Raw genomic sequence first — 18,863 nt, 5'->3', positions numbered from 1 at the left:
TTAAATAAAAAGGTCAAAACACATAAAGGCCTGTAACTGAAGAAATAGTTATTTGTTTCACACCCTAGCATTCAGTAAGTTATATATGAAAGCTTGCAATAATGGAAAGAAAGCCAAAGCACTCCACACAAAAATGCCAGGGCACACAACTCCCCGAGCATTACCGAGATCTGTGCTTGTAGCTCACATGGCCATTTTGCCTTTTCTTTGGTATCCAAATTGAAGAGGATTTAACACAATTACACTCACTATAGACAGAGAAACAGACATGGGGGAGATGATGGCTTCAAAAGGCAGAAATTAATAATTTAATATAAATTGGAAAAAAGAAGAAAAGGTTCATATAGAAAAACAGACACATGTATTTTTTGGGGAGAGGGAACCCCTATCCTTTTGAAATAATGGGTCTATAAAATAATTATATAGGCTGTTGTTAAAGAAGACAACAACATTCTAGAACAATTTAATAATACCTAAGTTGATTTACATAACTGATGTGTTTAAGCTTTGTGAATAGGGTCCATTGCATAGTGTACTGTAGCAGGGTAGGCTACATTAAACATTTATTTAAAAAGAACACATAAACTGTGACAAACTAATGATCCAACTCTGCAATAAATGCACCTGCGAACTTCCCTTTTTGGTATCTGTAACTGTGATCCTTTTTTATTTGTAACACTCTTTCACGGAAAGTATATTTAAATCGAGAAATTCGAGTCACTGATGTTATCCATCAGTAAAAAAAACAACATTTTTTAAATGTAAAAAATGAATTGGATCAGGTGGGAAATGCAGATTTTATATATTGCAGTGTTGGGTGATGGCATTTGCATGACACATGAGTTAGCCTTTGTCACCTATCACAGACTTACTCGGATGCCGACTGGGATGTTTTCATTGATGGAATGCCACCCTGCTTTGAGCTATGGGGCAGCTTGGGCGACGACGGAAGTGAGGAGTCAGTGAGCTCTTCAATGTCTGAATGTGGAGAAGGGGGCTTTGTAGATTTCTTTTTACCAAAAGCCTGCTTGAACGAGCTCCTCAGCTGAAAGAGAAACCCGTATTTCAGTCAGTTGGCCACGTGCACATTCGTTAATGTTAACAAAGCAAGTGCTTCTTTGAGGGTTAGTTAGTTTGAAGTTGCCATTCAACATTCAGCCTCGGGTCAGTAAAAGGGAAGAAAAGCTTAAAAGATGAAACCGTGCATCTCAGATGATGAGATGCAGAGTTTCCATACAGCGTTTTTAATCAGCAACAATGCAACAATATTTATGAAGTTGTTTTTATAATATCTGTAGATTTAATGCTTTGTTTGAAGGCTTTAAACTGTAAAAACACACCTCAAATGTTATGCTTTTATAAATGTGTCATCTGGTTTCTATACAAGGCAAATCATTGTGTTGGGGGTTAATTGGGTGTATTTATAAAAGTATATCAATTTATTTACATAATCTTAAAGTACAGGGGGAAAAAAATGCATTCTTTATTCATATAAGCACATTCATTTTGGAGACTGAAGTTCATGTATAGCACCTGCATGTTCTTCAACCCTGACTGTGTTAGGGTTGTTCAGTCTTGGGAGTGGGTTCAGTCACCATGGCTTTGACCTCTCTGAGAGACTGCCAATTAGTTTCAAATGGGATGGTGTATTTATCATGCGGACCCCTGTCCACTTCAAACAGGGCTGAGACCACGACAACTCATTTCACATAGGCCAAACACCACCAGATCAAAATGACTTTCAAACACTACTGACCTGGGCTGGAAAGGAATCTGCGACCTAGAGGTAAAACACACTCACTATTACAATGCTGTCTACACATAGGATCTCAAATTAAATCAATAAACAGCAGGGGTCTACACGATCCGGAAATGGGGCCAAAAACAGGCAGGGAATTTGATGAGATCACATTGAAAGTTTCCCATTTCTGAATCCAAATCTTGCACACCCTTAAAATCCAGTAAGGTCACCTAATGAATGCTAATATCGCATGTCATACGTACATTATAATAAACATAGAATCATATTAAATCATGTGGGCAGGTGTAGGGTGTATGGGAGGTGCAACCCTTCAATACTTTATAACTTCCAGGAATACAAATGTATTACTAGGAATGTGCTACCATTATAATCAAAATGAATCAACCTAATCTACATGAATGCCATTCCCAATGACAGCTAGAATATTTTAAAAAGTTGTGTATCTATAACAGCAAAATTATGAATTAATTTGTAATCACTAAACAGTTACAATGTCATGCATATTTGTCATTAAAGCGGTACCCATTTCTTTTAGGTAAAGGGAGACAGAAATCAGTAATAACCCATTTAGAAAATAAGTCACAAGCGCTCTTTCATACTGAGAGAAAAGCTCTATAAAAGGCAGCAAGAGGCAGTGAGGCGGCACCACACCTCTTTCTCAAAGTGCTAAAGGCTAGCAGCATGCTTGTCCATAACATTTTGTTCTGTGACCCACATGCTGACCTATGAATTCAGATCATATTCACCTTGTGTCCTTTTGCCTTTGCCTGGCAGGGTGATATGAAAGATGAAAGAAGGTGGAATTACAAGGCATGGAAATGAAATTCATGGCAGTTTAAGCAGGTAAACAACAACAACTGGAATCTGTGTGCATGTTATTAACACACCACGCAGCTACGATTGATGTATTTGGGGGCTGTCTGCTTGTGAAGGGGCCGTGCAGTTCTGTGTAAATTCTTACCCAGCTCTTCTTCTTCTTCTTCTTGGCTTCAGCATCGTTTGTGCTGCCCACACTTGAGAGGCTCGTGGCACTGTTCATGCTGGAGACGCTGTCCGAGGAGTGCTGCCGTCTGATTCGCAGGTCTAACAAACAGAAACAACACATACGGGATGGCTGTAAAGGACGTGTGGTAAAGCACCTAACTGTTTCTTTGCAGTCTGTGGGGCACCCACACAAAGAATGAATGAATACTGTGAAGACGACTACTACTACTACTAATACTACTACTACTGCTAATAATAATAATAATAATAATTGAAGCAGCTTTTAAAACATATTTAAGAAGGTTGTTTTCTATGTTTCTTGTTTATGTACAATGTTAAGAGTATAAAGAAAACCAGCATTTGGGGAGAAAAAAAGGTTGTTATCTTTCTTCAAATTTCTGCTTCTTGAGCTATGATAGGGCTTGAATATACTATTTTAACCCTCCTTCTTCTGAAGGTAGTAGCAAGAGCAGGTAGGTTTGCCTCACAGGCTGATAGTATAAAGGCTTCAAAGGGTTTTCAGTAGGTTTTAATGGCTAAAAGTAAAACGTTTTCAACGATTACATACAGTTAAACTGTGGGAGATTGTAGCAAACAGATATTAATTAATTGACTTTTAGATTAAAATTAAACACTGCCCATACAACTACAATAGTAGTCTTTAGTAGTAACCTAAATAAACATGGCTGTATAATTCTACAGAACACTATGATGTTTTTTTTTTCTATGCAGGGAATCCTAATTTACTTGCAGTGTGCTGAGGTGATGCCAGCATTGAGTCACAAAGCTGTCCTCATTATGATGACATCTTCTTTGAGAAATAAAAGAGATCCCAAGATCTATTTTAGCCATCTTAAATGCTGACATCTGGTTGAATTAGGAATCACAAAACAGAAGGGAAACAGACGGTATGATACTCTACATACTTGAACAAAGAGGTACTGCAGAATCAAGCAATATCATAGATGAAACTGACAGTTTTTCTTCTGCCAAAGGGACATGCCCAGCATTATGTTCTTGTGTTTGGACCCAGTGACATGTTTTTTCTTGTTTCAGTACCTTTATGTAAGTGGTCAGGACCGTTCAGTGCTACCTGGATGGCCGTCTGTGCATCAGTGTTCTGTGTTTTCAGACATTCAATGGTTTCTCTTAACTCTACCAGCTCAGACTCCTAAAGAAAATTGCACAAATATAAAAGATTACTTCTGCTCCACAGAGAGCAGAGCCCGCAGACTGTACGTAGCTCGGTTATGAAAATACAGACAGGCCTCTCTGAAAAAAAAGAGACTACTTAGAAAAATATGCAGTTTAATAGACTGTGATATAACAAGCACATATATACTGTAAACACTAGGATTCTTATAAAGATTCTAACTTCTATAGAGAGTGTCTAACACAGGTTTGATTGAATGCTGTATAGATACAGTAGACTCTCTCAACATTAAGACATCTCTCTGTCAGCACCTTTTCATTTGAAAACAGTCTGATTTGAAAGAACACTGTTAAGTCTAGATTTCTATTAGATCCTATTAATCACTTCCTTTGGTGTTAATAGAGCAGTGTTTGGATATAGATGGATAAAAGGCAGAAAGATGTATTGGACTGATGTTAAAGAAATAACTGTCTATAGAAAGAACACATGAAACATATGTTGGCCTTTTTGTAGTAGGTCATGTACAATACCTGAGATATGAAAAATCAAACAACACGCATGCACACGCACATGTAGACGGACACACACGCACACACAGACACGACTTATTTGTCCTAAACTAATGCAGTCATCAGTCCTGAGGTTCACAGTAAAACCACTATGTCGTTAGCTTCAGTAGTGTTAAAATAAGCTACATGTATATTAGGATCAAGGGTATCTTTACTTGGTCAAGTAAGACAGCTGCAATCCTGTCTCTGAATCACTCTCAGGCCGGGGGTAAAGTTTCATTTTAATTAAAAGATGGTCATCCGTTCTTGCCTTCTCAACAGAGATGTCTCTCAAGAATCTTTCGGATAAGAGCTGCCACCATAGATTTCAGCAATAATCTTGTGGAAGCAGACAGATGCAAATCACAGATGATCTTAAGTGTAACAAACTGGTTTAAGAGCTCTGTTTTCATGGATGTAATCCCCTTGTAATAGTTTGACTCTTGTTTTCAGTGAGTTTGTTTAAACAACTACGTCTCGCATTACAGAGGTGGGTGAAACACTTATTTAAAGCTGCAAGAACTGAAAGAAATGTCATCTGCGCACAACTCGTTCCTGTAAGAAACGTCGACTAGAAATTATATCTGGAGATAGGAAAACTGCTTTACTAATTGAAAGAAATGATTTAGGTCATATTGGGCTAGGTATTGTTTAAAAGCTGGAAATGAAGTTTGCCCCAGATGGAACCCACCTTTTGTTCAGCTGTCGTTGTCAGGCTGTGCAGGCGGCAGGTCATGTTGCTTAAGCTCTTTTCAAAAGCAGCTACTAGATGAGACTGAAAATAAAACACAAATTAAATGTGTAGAAAAATACATTATCTAAGGCACCGATAACAAAAAGAAATGAAACCAACAAAAAGGCACGTCAGACATTTCACGTCAAAATAATTTTGAAGAATTTTACTATGTCACTTTCATACAGTATTTCTATGATTGAGTGTTTTTTTATGGATGACATAAGCAAAGGGATCAAATAATGTCCTCTAGAGACTCTGAAAAAGGTTAAAGCTAATTATTTAAAAATTAATTTTTGTTTTTTTATAGTGTTTTATGTTCTAACCACGCAGTACTGTGCTAATAAACACTAAATACTGAGTTGTACTGAACCTAAGAGAATTGTGCCTAACTTTAATCATTTCCATAAGATTCAGCGTGTTGCTTCGTTTAGCGATTTGTGACCTACAACTCAACCAGATTATTCTATTTCAAGTACACTTAAATTAACTTTCACTATAGGTGAAAATAGGCCAGTTGTTTTTGATAATTTTAATGACTGAAGGGATATGTCCTCTATTAATTATGGATCTCTTGCTTCCCAATGCACTCCTTGGCTGGTTACTACTTTAACTTTTCAAATATATAAAAGCTATCTTCCCCTGTGCCTCAATCAGTGCTTTCCCTATAAAGTCAGATGTTGCAAAGGTGGTGAGCAATCAAAGCTGTACTTCATAACCAAACAATATCACTTTCAATTCAGAAGTGAGAGAAATCCGAGGCCTGGCATGCTTTAAAAGGGTCTTTTTAATGAACACTTCCCACAAGATTTTTTAATAGAAGCCAGACATCTTGACTATCGGTTCTTCAAAATACTGTAGATTCTTACCGGTGTACAATGATAGCCTTGAGGTAGTTTAATTGTAACATGCCATGCTACAGATGAGTGCGCACAGAATAGACATTATTTTGTGGAAGACATGTCCCTATTATAAATGATTTGCCCTCTGCCGTAATGATGGATTTTAAACTCAAAACTTTAAAGGAATGTTTTGATAATGACTTAATTTTGAAAGCCTGTTGCACTTCGTGCACCTTCTCCAAACATTTTTTAGATTAGTTTATTCTCATTTTTCAAAAGCTCTGTTAAAAAAATAGTCCTAAAAAAACCCCCAAATTCTTAAAGAGTTTAGGGCCCTGTATTGCTGGCCACATTAAAAAAAAAAACAACCACATAATAAACAATTGTAATTTTGGCTCTGAAATGTGATATATGAAATGAAAGCAAAACTATCTGACACGCTGAGTAAATGTTTACTTATAAAGGCCTCCAATGGATCTGCAGCTGGAAGCATACTCTGTAACCAAAGGTCTCAGGAGACAAATCTTCTCCACTCGCCGCTCACACGCTTCTATTTGAAAAGTGAGTCACCAGAAAAGCCACTATACACTAAAGTATAAGGTCCAGACAGCTAGGTTAAAATTATATTATTAGAAATTTTTTCACACAAAAGCGGACAGTTTATGCCAGAAAGGGTTGTATGCAAGTCGGACAGTCTTTTTGAAGGATGAGTGTAATTGCATCAGTCTGATGACAGAGTAGTGTCTGCTCTGTTTGGGGTATGGCCTACCCGCACGTACCTGCTGACAGATCATTTCAAACAAGGCATGCAGTTGAGCGACCCATCAGGTAAAGCCGGTGTTGTACCCCTACTTGTTTTATACAGTTAACTGTTGCCCTACTGCAAATTCACAAACTATAACAACAATTAAATCAAATTCTGTTTAAAAAACTGGTTTAAAAAGGGTACGGATGGCTAAATATGCAACTATATATCATTTATATGAATGCATAAGTTTAATTGTATGGCCTTTTAATATGTTTCCAAACAATGAACACAAACATTAAAAAACACACTTTCCTAAATGCATGTCTTTAGGGTAAAATAGGTTTGTCTCATTGGAATTAAACAGAGTCCCGTGTCTTTACTGCTGTAGTTCATCATTTATAAAAGTGGAAATACAAAAAGGAAATCAATCATAATAAAAATAAATGTTGCTACAACCAGAAAGATTACTTTACAATACATGATTACTCCAACTATACCTGCAGGTGTGTATAGTCTTCTGATTTTTTTTTTTGGTCACATATTGGATTTTTTCAGTACTGTGTACTTCTAAAATGACTGCCTGCTCTTATTTTCAGTTAGGGCGATATAAGAATCTCCTATCCTGATAAGAGATATCTGATAGCTACCCTTATCTTCTTCAAAGATCGAAAGTTTTCTTTACTTCTCTTCTTTAGTAAGCCACGTTTGCCTCCTCTTGCAATTCGTTACCCCTACTATCCTCCATGTGACGTTCCAGCAGCTGGGAATGAGTACAAAGAAATCCCCCCACCTGACTGGTCTGGAGAAAGGGCTGTGCAGCCATCCAGATGTCCGGAGCGTGAGCGACAGGCCCATCCCTGCCTCTGTTGCATCTCCCCGACCGTTTCCTACAGCTGTCCTGCCGCTTCGCAGTGGGATACTGATTTAGAGCTGGCCACACCACAGACTCTGCCAGAGAACTGCCTCTGCTTTCCACTGACATTCTCTCTCTTCAGACACATAGCAGTCCACACTCAGAAATCGTCTATAGCATACAACTACTGAGCGAGAGAGCGAGAGGGGCGGGGAGAAGAGCTGTGATCTGAACTCACCCTAATGGGGGGACTGGGGCCTTTGACAGTCAAAAACAACCTGAAAGCTGCTGATTGGTTGCCTGTGGTTTGTCTGATTAGAGCCTCAGTCTTTCCCTCTACAGTTACACAAGTACAGAAAAACTTTGATCTTGCAAAACTGTAAATGTATAGCTTTTTGGCTTGCCTTTGTTTACATTTTAGATTGCTTGAGCCACAATACAATAGGGCCACTTTAAAAGAGGTAAAAAGATCAGAGTAAGGGGTTTCTGCTAATTGAGTATGCATTCCTGCTAATTCAGTGAAGTATAGTACCTTCCAGTGCAACACAAGGAAACAGACCAGAGATTCAGTAAAGTGCCCTGTAATGAATCCCAGCGATTCAGTAAGTGCCCTATTAGCAATCCCAATAGACAAAACAAAAGAACAGTTACAACTAAACTAAAATAATAATCCTTTCATGGCTAAATTACAATAAAACTAAGGCACAATTTGAGTCAATCCAATTCATTGCTGTTTGCTTCTTGAGTCACATAGCTTTTCTATTGCAGTTGCAAATACATGCGCATTTCAGCTCACAGTGCTACGTTATAGCATGAAGGTGGGTGGTGGAACATTTAGTCTCAATAGCTACAGCTAGCTGAAATTAGAAATACTAAAGGAAATTAAAATGAAATGACAAATGTTTAGACTAGAAGTCTTTTTCAATATCTTAGAAAAAAAAAACACTAAAAAGTGTTTAATAAATAGGGATGAGATTCTACAGAAAGCTAAACTATGGAAAATGTAGAAAACAGAAACCAAGATCATTTATTTTCTGTAAAAACAGACATGATTTTATGCTGTTTTAATGTATGCAGCTGCCGATAAGCACATTTCTCATTCAAATCCATTTCTCTTATCTCATCCAAATCCTGCACTGTTAGCTTACAGAGGTCATACCTTAACATAACCTCCAGAAAGCTGCAGCAGCTTTTGACTCTTGCAACTTGTTTCCATATAGCATCTACAGCTATGGAATTAACTTAATGAATTTTGCATCATAAAGTCAAATGAAACCTGAATGAATAATGGTACATTAAATAATGGCATACAGCTTTGTAGTTTTCCCATATACTTAACGAAAAACTGACAAAAAAAAAAAAAGAAGTGACATTCGAAATCTAACAAAACAAACTTTACTACTACTATGGCTTCCGGTAGACTTTTGCAAGATCATTTTGTAGTTTCTTTGATTACATGATGTTAAATAAAAGACCTAAAATATGTTCCTATAGTTTTTATTATTATTATTATTATTACTATTATTATTATTATTATTATGTCTCAATCCTAAAATTCTAGGTGATGTAAAACATTTGGCCATAGCTGCAGAATAATATCATTTATCCTGCCCCCATCATCTTCTCTTCGAGCCTAGAACAGTTCAAGAGAAACCGCAGTGTCTTTATTTTAAAGGGAATTATAGGAGATGGTCCAGGAGTTCAACTCTACACTAAACTCTACACACTGTGCATAATGTTAACTCCTGCAGCTTCATATTGCACAGTAAAACATGTACGTCAGTAATATAAAAATCATGTTTTATACGGGTTACAGCAGTGTTCAAGATCATTTGTTTCTTTAAAACTATCTGTGAGGCACCAAATCGTTTATTGAATAAACAAAAATGCAAGGTTTTGACCTTGTGTTCCTTTACAAATCACAGTGCAAATAGATACAACTCGCTGATATCCTTGACAAAGATCACATTGTCTAAATCTTGATATTTTTTTTGAGGAAATCATTAAGAGTGGAGTTTGATATTTTATTAAGTTTGATGTAACCTACATTTAAAATGGAACTAAGAAAGCTTAGAAGTGTGGTCAGATATCCTGTTTATTTTTATGATTGCTAAATAATTACACAGCTTTACTGTATCATCTGATCCTAAAGCTATCAAACTTTGTTTGCTTTACATAATTACAGCCAACATTAACACATCACCAGCTACACTTTCGATTGACTCAGTCCTGTATTTCACCTTTACCCTGTGTATTTCACCTTTACATGTTCCAATGAACAGTCAGAATTTATTTTGTACAGTCAGGGGACTGTACAAGACTTGTGATTTAAACAAGGCTTAATCCAGCACATTCTCTTCCCCTGTGGTCTGAGCTTAGAATGTCAAATTGCATGTGATTAGTATTAGTGGGGATGGCAACATTGTGACATCTGCATGAAACTGGTTTGTGACCCCGGAATTCTTCCCACCTACAGTCCGAGATAGTTCTACCAACCGGAAACATCACACTCTCTTGAATGATCAAAAAATTTGCATCACCTAGAATTTTAGGATTGAGACATAATAAACAGTGTGGAGTAGTGGTTAGGGCTCTGGACTCTTGACCGGAGGGTTGTGGGTTCAATCCCTGGTAGGGGACACTGCTGCTGTACCCTTGAGCAAGGTACTTTACCTAGATTGCTCCAGTAAAAACCCAACTGTATACATGGGTAATTGTATGTAAAAAATAATGTGATATCTTGTAACAATTGTAAGTCGCCCTGGATAAGGGCGTCTGCTAAGAAATAAATAATAATAATAAACACAATTTTTTAAAAATGAACATAATTTAGATCTTTTATTTGACATTGTGTAATAAAATAAACTACAAAATGATATTGCAAAAGTCTACCGGAAGCCATAACAGTAGTGACAGTATTTCATGTAAGATTTTGAAATGTCAAGTTTTTGTCAGTTTCTTGTTAAGCATATGGAAAACTACAAAGCGGTATGTAATTCAATATGGTAATGTAACATTATTCAGCAGGTTTCATTCGACTTTTTGAAACAAAAGTAATGAATTCTATTGGGTGATGCAAAACCCTAGCTGTAGGTCAGTGGCAGACGTAAATACCAGCACGCCCTCAAACGTCTTCACCTGCTGTGGCTCGGACCTTTCAACAATACTGCTGTTTTATTCAGTGAGGTCAATAATAAGGGCAGCCGTAGATAATGAGTGCTGCAGTTTAGATCATTAAATCAGACTGGTGAAAAAAAAAAAGTGAAAAAAAACTATATACTTCAGTGAACTAAAACAATACACAGGGATTTAACTTCTGACATTATAAACAACTGGTTTCTTTGAAATGAAGGCACACACCACCCTCTCTGCTTCTAAGTCCTCAGAAACTCCCTCCGCCCTGCGCATTCTTGACTCTGTCGTTTGGTGATTAAAAGGATCTGCGATAAAGAATGCCTTCATTTCTCCTTTTGATCAGCCCTTTCTCAGAGAGACAGCTGATGAAATTAACTTGGGATGCAGCAGAGTAAAAAAGCCATTTGGGTTTTCAAAACTCCACTTCAAAAACCTTCTCTTTGTTGTCACTCTGATTAACGGCGTGTTTGATTTCCAGTTTCTATCAGCTTTAGCTTGACTATGATGAACTCGAAGCTCATTCTAACTGTTAGTGTTACAACTCTTAAATTTGCCAACGTCAAAATTTAGGGTTAGAAATGCCCAGGGAAGCACCATACAAGTTTCAAAAGCTATAAAATAGAGATATCTGTACTGAGCAAGGACATCAGATAGTACTTGCCTGCAATGAACTTTATTTAGAACTTTTTTTAATAGTAGGTTTGCTTTAAAATGCCTATTTTGTCTCCCAAGCATGCAACCCTACAGTTCAGCTGTTTCTGTAGTTACACCTCTTTAAGGGAATTTGATGGAATACACTTACATTTGATGACATCTGAGAAGTTAATGTGGCAACCTTTTCCTGGGAGGCATCAAGCTCTCTCCGCAGCTTTCTGATTTGCTGTTGGAAGAAGACAAATTCCAAGTCACGCCCCCATTGGAACCTGTCAGCAGCAACTACACATAATATGGCTGAGAGTGTAGAGCTCACACTCAGAATGTCAACGACAAAGCATTCTAGACTTTCCAGTAAAACTTCAGGTTAAAAAAAATGCAACATCATAAAATGGCAATGTACTGACAAAACTATCTGTAAATGGGGTGTTAGTTTTGTTGGTTGAGGGAATGTAACACCAACCTTTAAAAACAAGAAACCAATGTAATTACCTCTGAATGTGCCTTTTCTTCAGTCTGCAATGAAAAGTAAAAGATTAACATAAAATATAAAAAAAGATTAAAAAGATTATAAATAATGTTGTAATATTGTACAGAAAGTAAAAAGGAATCATTGTGGGCTAAGGAGACCGTTTAATCAACATGGATTGCCTGTACCACCCCCAGGGCTGTATAATGCTCTAAAGAAATCCAGGGGTACCTTATCCTGTTTGGGTACAGGTTAATAAAATGAACCTTTAATTCTCAAACAGGTGCCTGCAAGTCAAACAAAAAGTGAACAGCACACAGATTTATCTGAGAATCAAGTCCAGCATAAAAAAACATGTAGTGACCACAGTATAAAAAAATATATTGATGCAAGCAAACTCTCTTACCACTCTCTATTACCACTTTATTACATTTTAAACAACATGTTTTTGTTGAGAAGTATTACATTGTCATTAATTTGTTTATGGACAGGTTAATTTCCATTACATGCCACGGAGGGCTCAAAACACTCATACAATTCCTGAATTAAATTACTGTCAGCGCTTGCTTTGAATAAGCAATAAGGTACTGGCTCGCAGCTCGGCATGTGTGCTTCAGAACTGCATTTGTTACACTTGCATATTATAAAAGGTGCATGAACTTTGTCTAAAACTAATGCAAACAATGAATTGTTTGTGTTCTTCAGAAGTGGTCACCATGTCAAACAGTGGCAATGGTGTTTGATAAAGGTTACTTCACTTGCAGCTAATTGCAAGTAACAAGATTTTCAAAAAGTCTCCAAAAAGCTCACTTTGAGATTGCATGTCTTCAAGAATCTGAATTAAAACTACTGAATCATGATAAATTGTCTTCTGAACTTAATCATGCCATTGTCAGCGAATTCAGAATTATGACATCAATTCACCAGGAAGCAAACATGAAGTAGAATACCTTTAACTGAGTGTTTGCCTTTTGCAGCATATTGTGTGTCAATACTATTGGTTTTAAAATGATACAGGTTTCAAAATAGGAAGATCTTTTTAAAAAGATATTGGCACTTTACATGTTTATGAACTTTCAGACAAAGGTATGCATCCATAATGTATCTTGTTAAAGGCAATTATTGCAGTTTAATCTAGCAAAATGAATGGAATAAACTGTCCATGATGTTAACTGAAACTTCCTTTGTTTTCAAAACTGCAAGGTGTGTCAGATATCTACCACCACAGCAACATACAAGCCTGACCTGAGCAACTACCTGCTACTGCTTGTTTTGGTAACCAAAGGAGCTACGAGATCCATCAAGCAAGTGAAGAGAGGAAAAGCACGTTTTCAGATATATCATGCGCTTTGTATAAAAGCAATTAAAAACTTAGAAAAAAACTAAAAAAAAAACATTTTCATAGAAGTATACTCACAGCTGAATACAGGGATGAAGTACTGGAAACCAGTGACAATGACGAGCCATGGACTGCAAAACCACAAGACAACACAGGATTAATTACGAAGACAGCTTCAGAAACCAAGCTAAGCGTGAATATCTTGCAGTGAATGACAGCTTCATACAGCAGATGCAATTATTGTCAGTCAAGTTAAATGCAACAAAACTGCTAAGTGGCAAGAATTTTCTCTAAAACCTCTTTAGTAAATGGCACTAGCCACTTACTAAAAACGACACTTACAAAGCCTGTCCTTATTCCGTACACATTTTCTGACAGTATTCTGAATGTATTTCTTTTGTCTTGAAAACAGGGTTGATTTCTAAATGTTCCGATTTCAGTAAAATGCCGCTGTGCACAACAGCGCCCCCCTACCTTCCTCCATGCTGTCTCTGAAAGACTCTGACCGACTCATGCCTCTGGGCTGCTCCTCCAGAGACACGGCACTGCCACCCAGGACATGCGAGCCCCCATACAAGTCAAATGAAGACTCCTGCGCTGGAATGCTGTTTGAGCGCATCATGCTGGGTCCAGGAAGGTTAAACTGAGACAGATTTGTAGGGCTCACTGAAACACAATAATGACAAAGATTACGGCTACTACTACTATTACCAATGCTAATAATTTAAAAGCAGTAATAAAGACGATATAAAAGGTGTACGTTAAATTACGATTCTGATATGCTCAGATATGCTCAGATAAAAAGATACATTAATTACAGATATTGCTTTACAATCATTTTATTTATAAAAGCACACAAGTATAAGCCAGTGAAACAACAGACTTTTTCTGCACGGACAACTATTGCGTTTTTGTTCTTTGAAGTTCATTGAGTAATACTATCATTGACCCAAAATCTGTTTCTCTCTTTTGATTTACAGCAATGCTCGTGTCACCCACCCAGGTTGGAGTAGTGGTACTTCCCGGCTGTGGAAGAGGAGATAGCCGAGGGGGAAGCCAGGGGAGACTGGCTGCCTGTGTCCTGCAGTCCTCCGGTCGAGTGAGAGCGCAGCCACTCCTTCCCCTCCTCCTGTGAGGTCTGCCGAGACGAGGGGGTGTACCTGAACAGCACACAAACAGAACGGTACTCACACACACACACCACAGGGGGGCACTGCATTTGAGTTGTGAGCAGGTTATTGTAAGACAGCACAGGCAGATAAATCAAAGAACATGTGTTTGCTATGTTTAAAGGGTGTAAGCTACAGCAACATAATCTTTTGGTAAAAAATGATTATGATTTTGAACAGTAAAGCAGATAATTACGTAATCATTGTATACAGTATGGTTTGTTACTATCAGTTTACCTAGAGAGAACTACAGAGAATTTGAATATGAACCAGAGCATACACCAACATATCTGAAGACTTTCAACACTGCTGTATTTAACTGTACAAAAAGATAAATCCCTCAACCCCTTGCGCAACTCGAAACTTGGTTTGTATAATTGATTTAAACTTCTGATATACTTATACAAGTTCTCTACATGGGCAAAGTAGGAATTTGTTTACTGGCCTGGTGTGTTGAGCCAAGTTTTCTTTTTTTCTTGACTTTTGTACTCTCCTGCGTAACTTGCAACCTTCATCTTGCAATAGTTAATACAGAAACTAGATGTACAATTATGTAGGCTGCACTGATTTTGTGAGTTAACCAGGCCACACAATCTGCACTCTTAGCCATTTCTTTAAAACTACAGCACTTACATCACCAGAAGGCAGATATCTGCTGTACTGAAGTCTGAATCCCATTTTAAGAACGCAACCCATCCGCCCTAATACCCACTCACTGTAAATAAAGTAACATTATTTCTTCTGACATTGAAGACAACAGTGGCTCCTAATTGCATCGGTGTCACAAAGACGGCCAGAGTGGGTGGCGTCAGACCAGACAGGAATACACAGACAGAGACGGTGGTGATGATGAGCTGAGTGCAATGGCTGCACTCAGCGTTTATTAACAAATAAAAAGGTTTTAAACGGTACACAAAACAGGACACGGCACTGGTAGCCAAAAGAAACATATAAACAAAACGGACTAAACACTTAACAAACGGTGCACGGAGACAAACAAACACGGTGAGTACAAACAACTATTATATTTACGATCTTTTCGCTTATTTTAACTCTCCTTCTCCACACCCGTTCTCCACTCCCGAACACCTAACCCTGAGTGCAAGAAATGTGCGTCTATATATACTATTGTGCTGGGATTCAATTACTAATTAATTATTCACTTGAATCCCAGCACGTGAATTAATTCTGTGCAACCCCGTGCTCACATATTACATTTAACCAGCACGTGAAGTGATGTGCAATCCCGTCTATACACCAACATTTACACACGCACGCAACACACAAATGCACACAGGGACGGGGCACTTTGCCACAATCGGCTATAAAAAAAATGCTTTACTTTAAGCCCCTGTTAAGGGAAGGGTAGCAATATAAGATCAAACTGAACGGCTGAAGGTGACCGATCATTACCAGGAATGGAACAGCTGCTTGAAGAAGCACATTACTGCTGCATGCCTGTCAAACAGCATAGAATCAGATCCGTATTTGCTGTAACGTTTCTATTTTAGAGGGCAGAAATGAAGTTGTTTTTTTATAAGACACATAGGGCCTTATTTACGAAAGGACACTACATGTAGCTGTAACGTGCACATTAAGTAGAGAGCCTAATGTGCACCATATATCTAAATGTACTGTCCCATTTACCAACAGAGAACGCATTCATTTACCTGCACAGTATTTGGCTAATTTACATACCATAGCGTGCACACTACATGTATTGTGAGTGATAATTTTATGTGCACGATAATGTCTAAGACTTACCTGTGACCGCCGTGATATAAAAAGCCCCAGCAGTCCAGTCTTTTGGTCAGTGGCTTATTGTGAAAGGTGGAGGTGGCTTACATTGATCGAAAATGAGCGATCGACAGAGGCAGCCCTCCACAGCGGACAGGCAGAGGCAATGCAAACTAAATCTGCACGCAGAGGAGTTAGAAATTCTAGTGGAGGTTGTTTTAAATGATAATACCTGGTAGCCTTTTACAGCTGGCTGCATTTTGAAATGATTGTCCATGAGCAGCAAATACCTCATTAATCTAAAAGTGGTAGACTGTAGATAAAACCTGTAATACAACCTGTCTGCATCGTATTAGGTTAACACTAATGTAGCATAAATGAGTAACAAGTCATATTAATGCAAGTCTCTATAACAGGTGGTATTTTAAATAGGTTTTACCTGATAACATATAATGTATAATACTGCATACAGTATCATATATATATATATATATATATATATATATATATATATATATATATATATATATATATATATATATATATATATAGCAGTAGTACCTTAGTCCCTTTTTGGGGAGAGTGTTTCTGTCAAGTTGCATGCTGTTAAAACAAAGAAAACAGACAAAAAACTAATAATTACAACATATAGGACATATAATTTGCCTTTGGCTATCAAATATTCTTGAGAACACTGTTGACATTTATAACACAGCTGAGACAACATGACTGAATACAAGTGGGGCTTGTCATTCAGTATTGGTCAACAACTGATTCTACTGTCCTCTTCAGTGTGCCCACAGATAGACCACAGATTTCAGCTTGATTACAAAAATTAGATGGGGAAGAAACACAGAATATGAAGAACCCATTCTTAGCCAAATGCATCATGATTTACATTCTGTGTTTTATACTGTGTTCCAATCACACACTGTACCAGTCCCTTTTAATGGTAATGTAAGAATAAAAAGGCTGTTTTACTAACAAAACATATCACTCAACATACAACATATTAAGGTTAAAAAAAAAAAAACATCATTTCTTGTTAGGGTAAATTTCAGTACCTTTTTAGTTTACAGTACATGTTTTCCAGTAACTCTTAGCTGCAATTAAAGACAACTTTTTACAGTACAGTGAAACCCTGCTATTAAAGCAGTAAAGGGACCAACAAAGTCTGGTCAGGGGGAGGTTAGGGGCTAAGAGTTTCCAGGTACAGAACACGGGTTGACATTTAGGGACTTTGCATGCTGTAGTTTCTTAATATTATTAGTGATGTTTCTCTTGGTTAACAAAAGAAAACGAACAATCGGTACAAGCAGTACAACGTACCCCTCTGAGGCAGTAGACTTGACGCTGCCAGTTCTCATCAGCAGGCCGTGCACCTCTTTGGGAGATGTGGTCAGCCCGCTCAGGGAGCCGTGATGGCCGACGGGGAAGTCGATGGACTCGGAGCTGGTGTGCAGGCTGGTCAGAGACTGGTAGCTCAGTGTGTCTTTGCTGCCGGCCGAGGAGCTGCTGAGGTTGGTGGACCACTGTTTGCCCCCCGAGGTCAGGGAGTGAACGGACGCAGGGCTGGAGGCCAGGGACTGGTTCAGGCTGATCACGTCCGTGGTCAGGTCCGGGGGTTTACTGAAGAGGGGGCTGCTCCCTCCGCTTTGCCCACCCGCACTGCCCATGCTGCCTGTGCCCGATGAGGGAGACTCCAGGCTTCCTTGCCATGTCAGCGTGGCATGAGGATTGCTGATCACTGTGGAGCCTTTTAACTCTGGGCTGGCTGTAGAGCTTGGCTTGCTGCTGGCTTTGGTGCCAAATAATCTGAAAAGAATAAAGGGACACTGGCTTCATGTAATTTAGCTTTGACGGGGGCCGGGGGGGTTAGAAATCAAACTAAATCGAGTTCAGCTGTGATAACATGGACAGATTTCCCCTACGAGTAAGATTTCCCCTACCAGTAAGAACTTCACATTAGGCTGCATCAGTTTGAGTGCTTGTTGTAAACCTGCAGTTCAAACATTCCAGACAGACTGATGCTTTAGCAGCAGCTTAATGATAAATGACACTTCGCAGCAGCTTAATGAATCCAGTGGAGGCTTAACCTCAACTTCAAGTCATGATTAATAATGCCAGAAGAAAGAGACATAGTAGAATGTTGCAGCATTTTCTTACACTTTATTTCTACATTATTCAACATATTAGCTGCAAGTCCTACAAGACGCCACAGGAGGGCATTCTCATCGATGCTGCTCACTGTTCTGAATGCACCACAGCAGAGACCTGCCCACACAAATATCTATATACAGTATTTATTTTCCAACAGTTAGTCCTTACAGAGTTGGTTGGATCTAATGACATGTGGGCAGAACAACAAATAACAGTACTCTATATTTAGATAATTCCTGAGTTGTGTATTGTTCTGCTATGAAAAGAAATTTGCTTCTTATTCCATGCTGAATCATCTAATTCAAATACAAATCACACCATCCAACGAAAAAAAAACACTAAATATCTTTTCTGCTTTAAACAATTTCAGTTCACCTACTTGCATATTAATGAGTGTGACTGTTATTGACTTTGTGTGTCTGTCCAGACAGTACAGGAGGCTAGAGGCCTATGTGTGGCGTGACACTCGGAACACAACACATAAAGCTGGGAAAGCCATGACTTTGCTTGTTGGACACCTGGTACAAAAAGCAAAATGCCAGTTCTGTAAAGAAAGCCCACTTTGAAAAGTTTTAAA

General features: G+C 38.2%; 1 protein-coding gene across 12 annotated transcripts in view; it reads right to left on the bottom strand.

Annotated features, from left to right (window-relative positions):
- Nucleotides 1–18,863, bottom strand: part of LOC117419969 (neuron navigator 3) — a 260,529-nt gene that overhangs the window by 15,877 nt on the left and 225,789 nt on the right. For 4 of the 12 annotated variants that reach the window (XM_058985646.1, XM_034926203.2, XM_034926198.2 and 1 more), the window contains 14 exons: nucleotides 17,456–17,941; nucleotides 16,688–16,729; nucleotides 14,220–14,380; nucleotides 13,695–13,886; nucleotides 13,299–13,351; nucleotides 11,905–11,928; nucleotides 11,561–11,638; nucleotides 5,139–5,222; nucleotides 3,806–3,917; nucleotides 2,724–2,845; nucleotides 2,509–2,529; nucleotides 1,757–1,780; nucleotides 873–1,045; nucleotides 165–248 (listed from right to left, as the gene is read on the bottom strand). In XM_058985646.1, the coding sequence (XP_058841629.1) occupies nucleotides 165–248; nucleotides 873–1,045; nucleotides 1,757–1,780; nucleotides 2,509–2,529; nucleotides 2,724–2,845; nucleotides 3,806–3,917; nucleotides 5,139–5,222; nucleotides 11,561–11,638; nucleotides 11,905–11,928; nucleotides 13,299–13,351; nucleotides 13,695–13,886; nucleotides 14,220–14,380; nucleotides 16,688–16,729; nucleotides 17,456–17,941 (1,656 nt within the window). The remainder of the gene's footprint in view (nucleotides 1–164; nucleotides 249–872; nucleotides 1,046–1,756; nucleotides 1,781–2,508; nucleotides 2,530–2,723; nucleotides 2,846–3,805; nucleotides 3,918–5,138; nucleotides 5,223–11,560; nucleotides 11,639–11,904; nucleotides 11,929–13,298; nucleotides 13,352–13,694; nucleotides 13,887–14,219; nucleotides 14,381–16,687; nucleotides 16,730–17,455; nucleotides 17,942–18,863) is intronic. The other 8 variants (XM_058985645.1, XM_034926201.2, XM_034033430.3 and 5 more) reach the window with 6 other exon arrangements.

This window comes from Acipenser ruthenus, chromosome 14 (genome assembly GCF_902713425.1).
Source record: "Acipenser ruthenus chromosome 14, fAciRut3.2 maternal haplotype, whole genome shotgun sequence".
Lineage (NCBI taxonomy): Eukaryota > Metazoa > Chordata > Actinopteri > Acipenseriformes > Acipenseridae > Acipenser > Acipenser ruthenus.
This window is presented reverse-complemented; position numbering and strand designations above follow the sequence as displayed.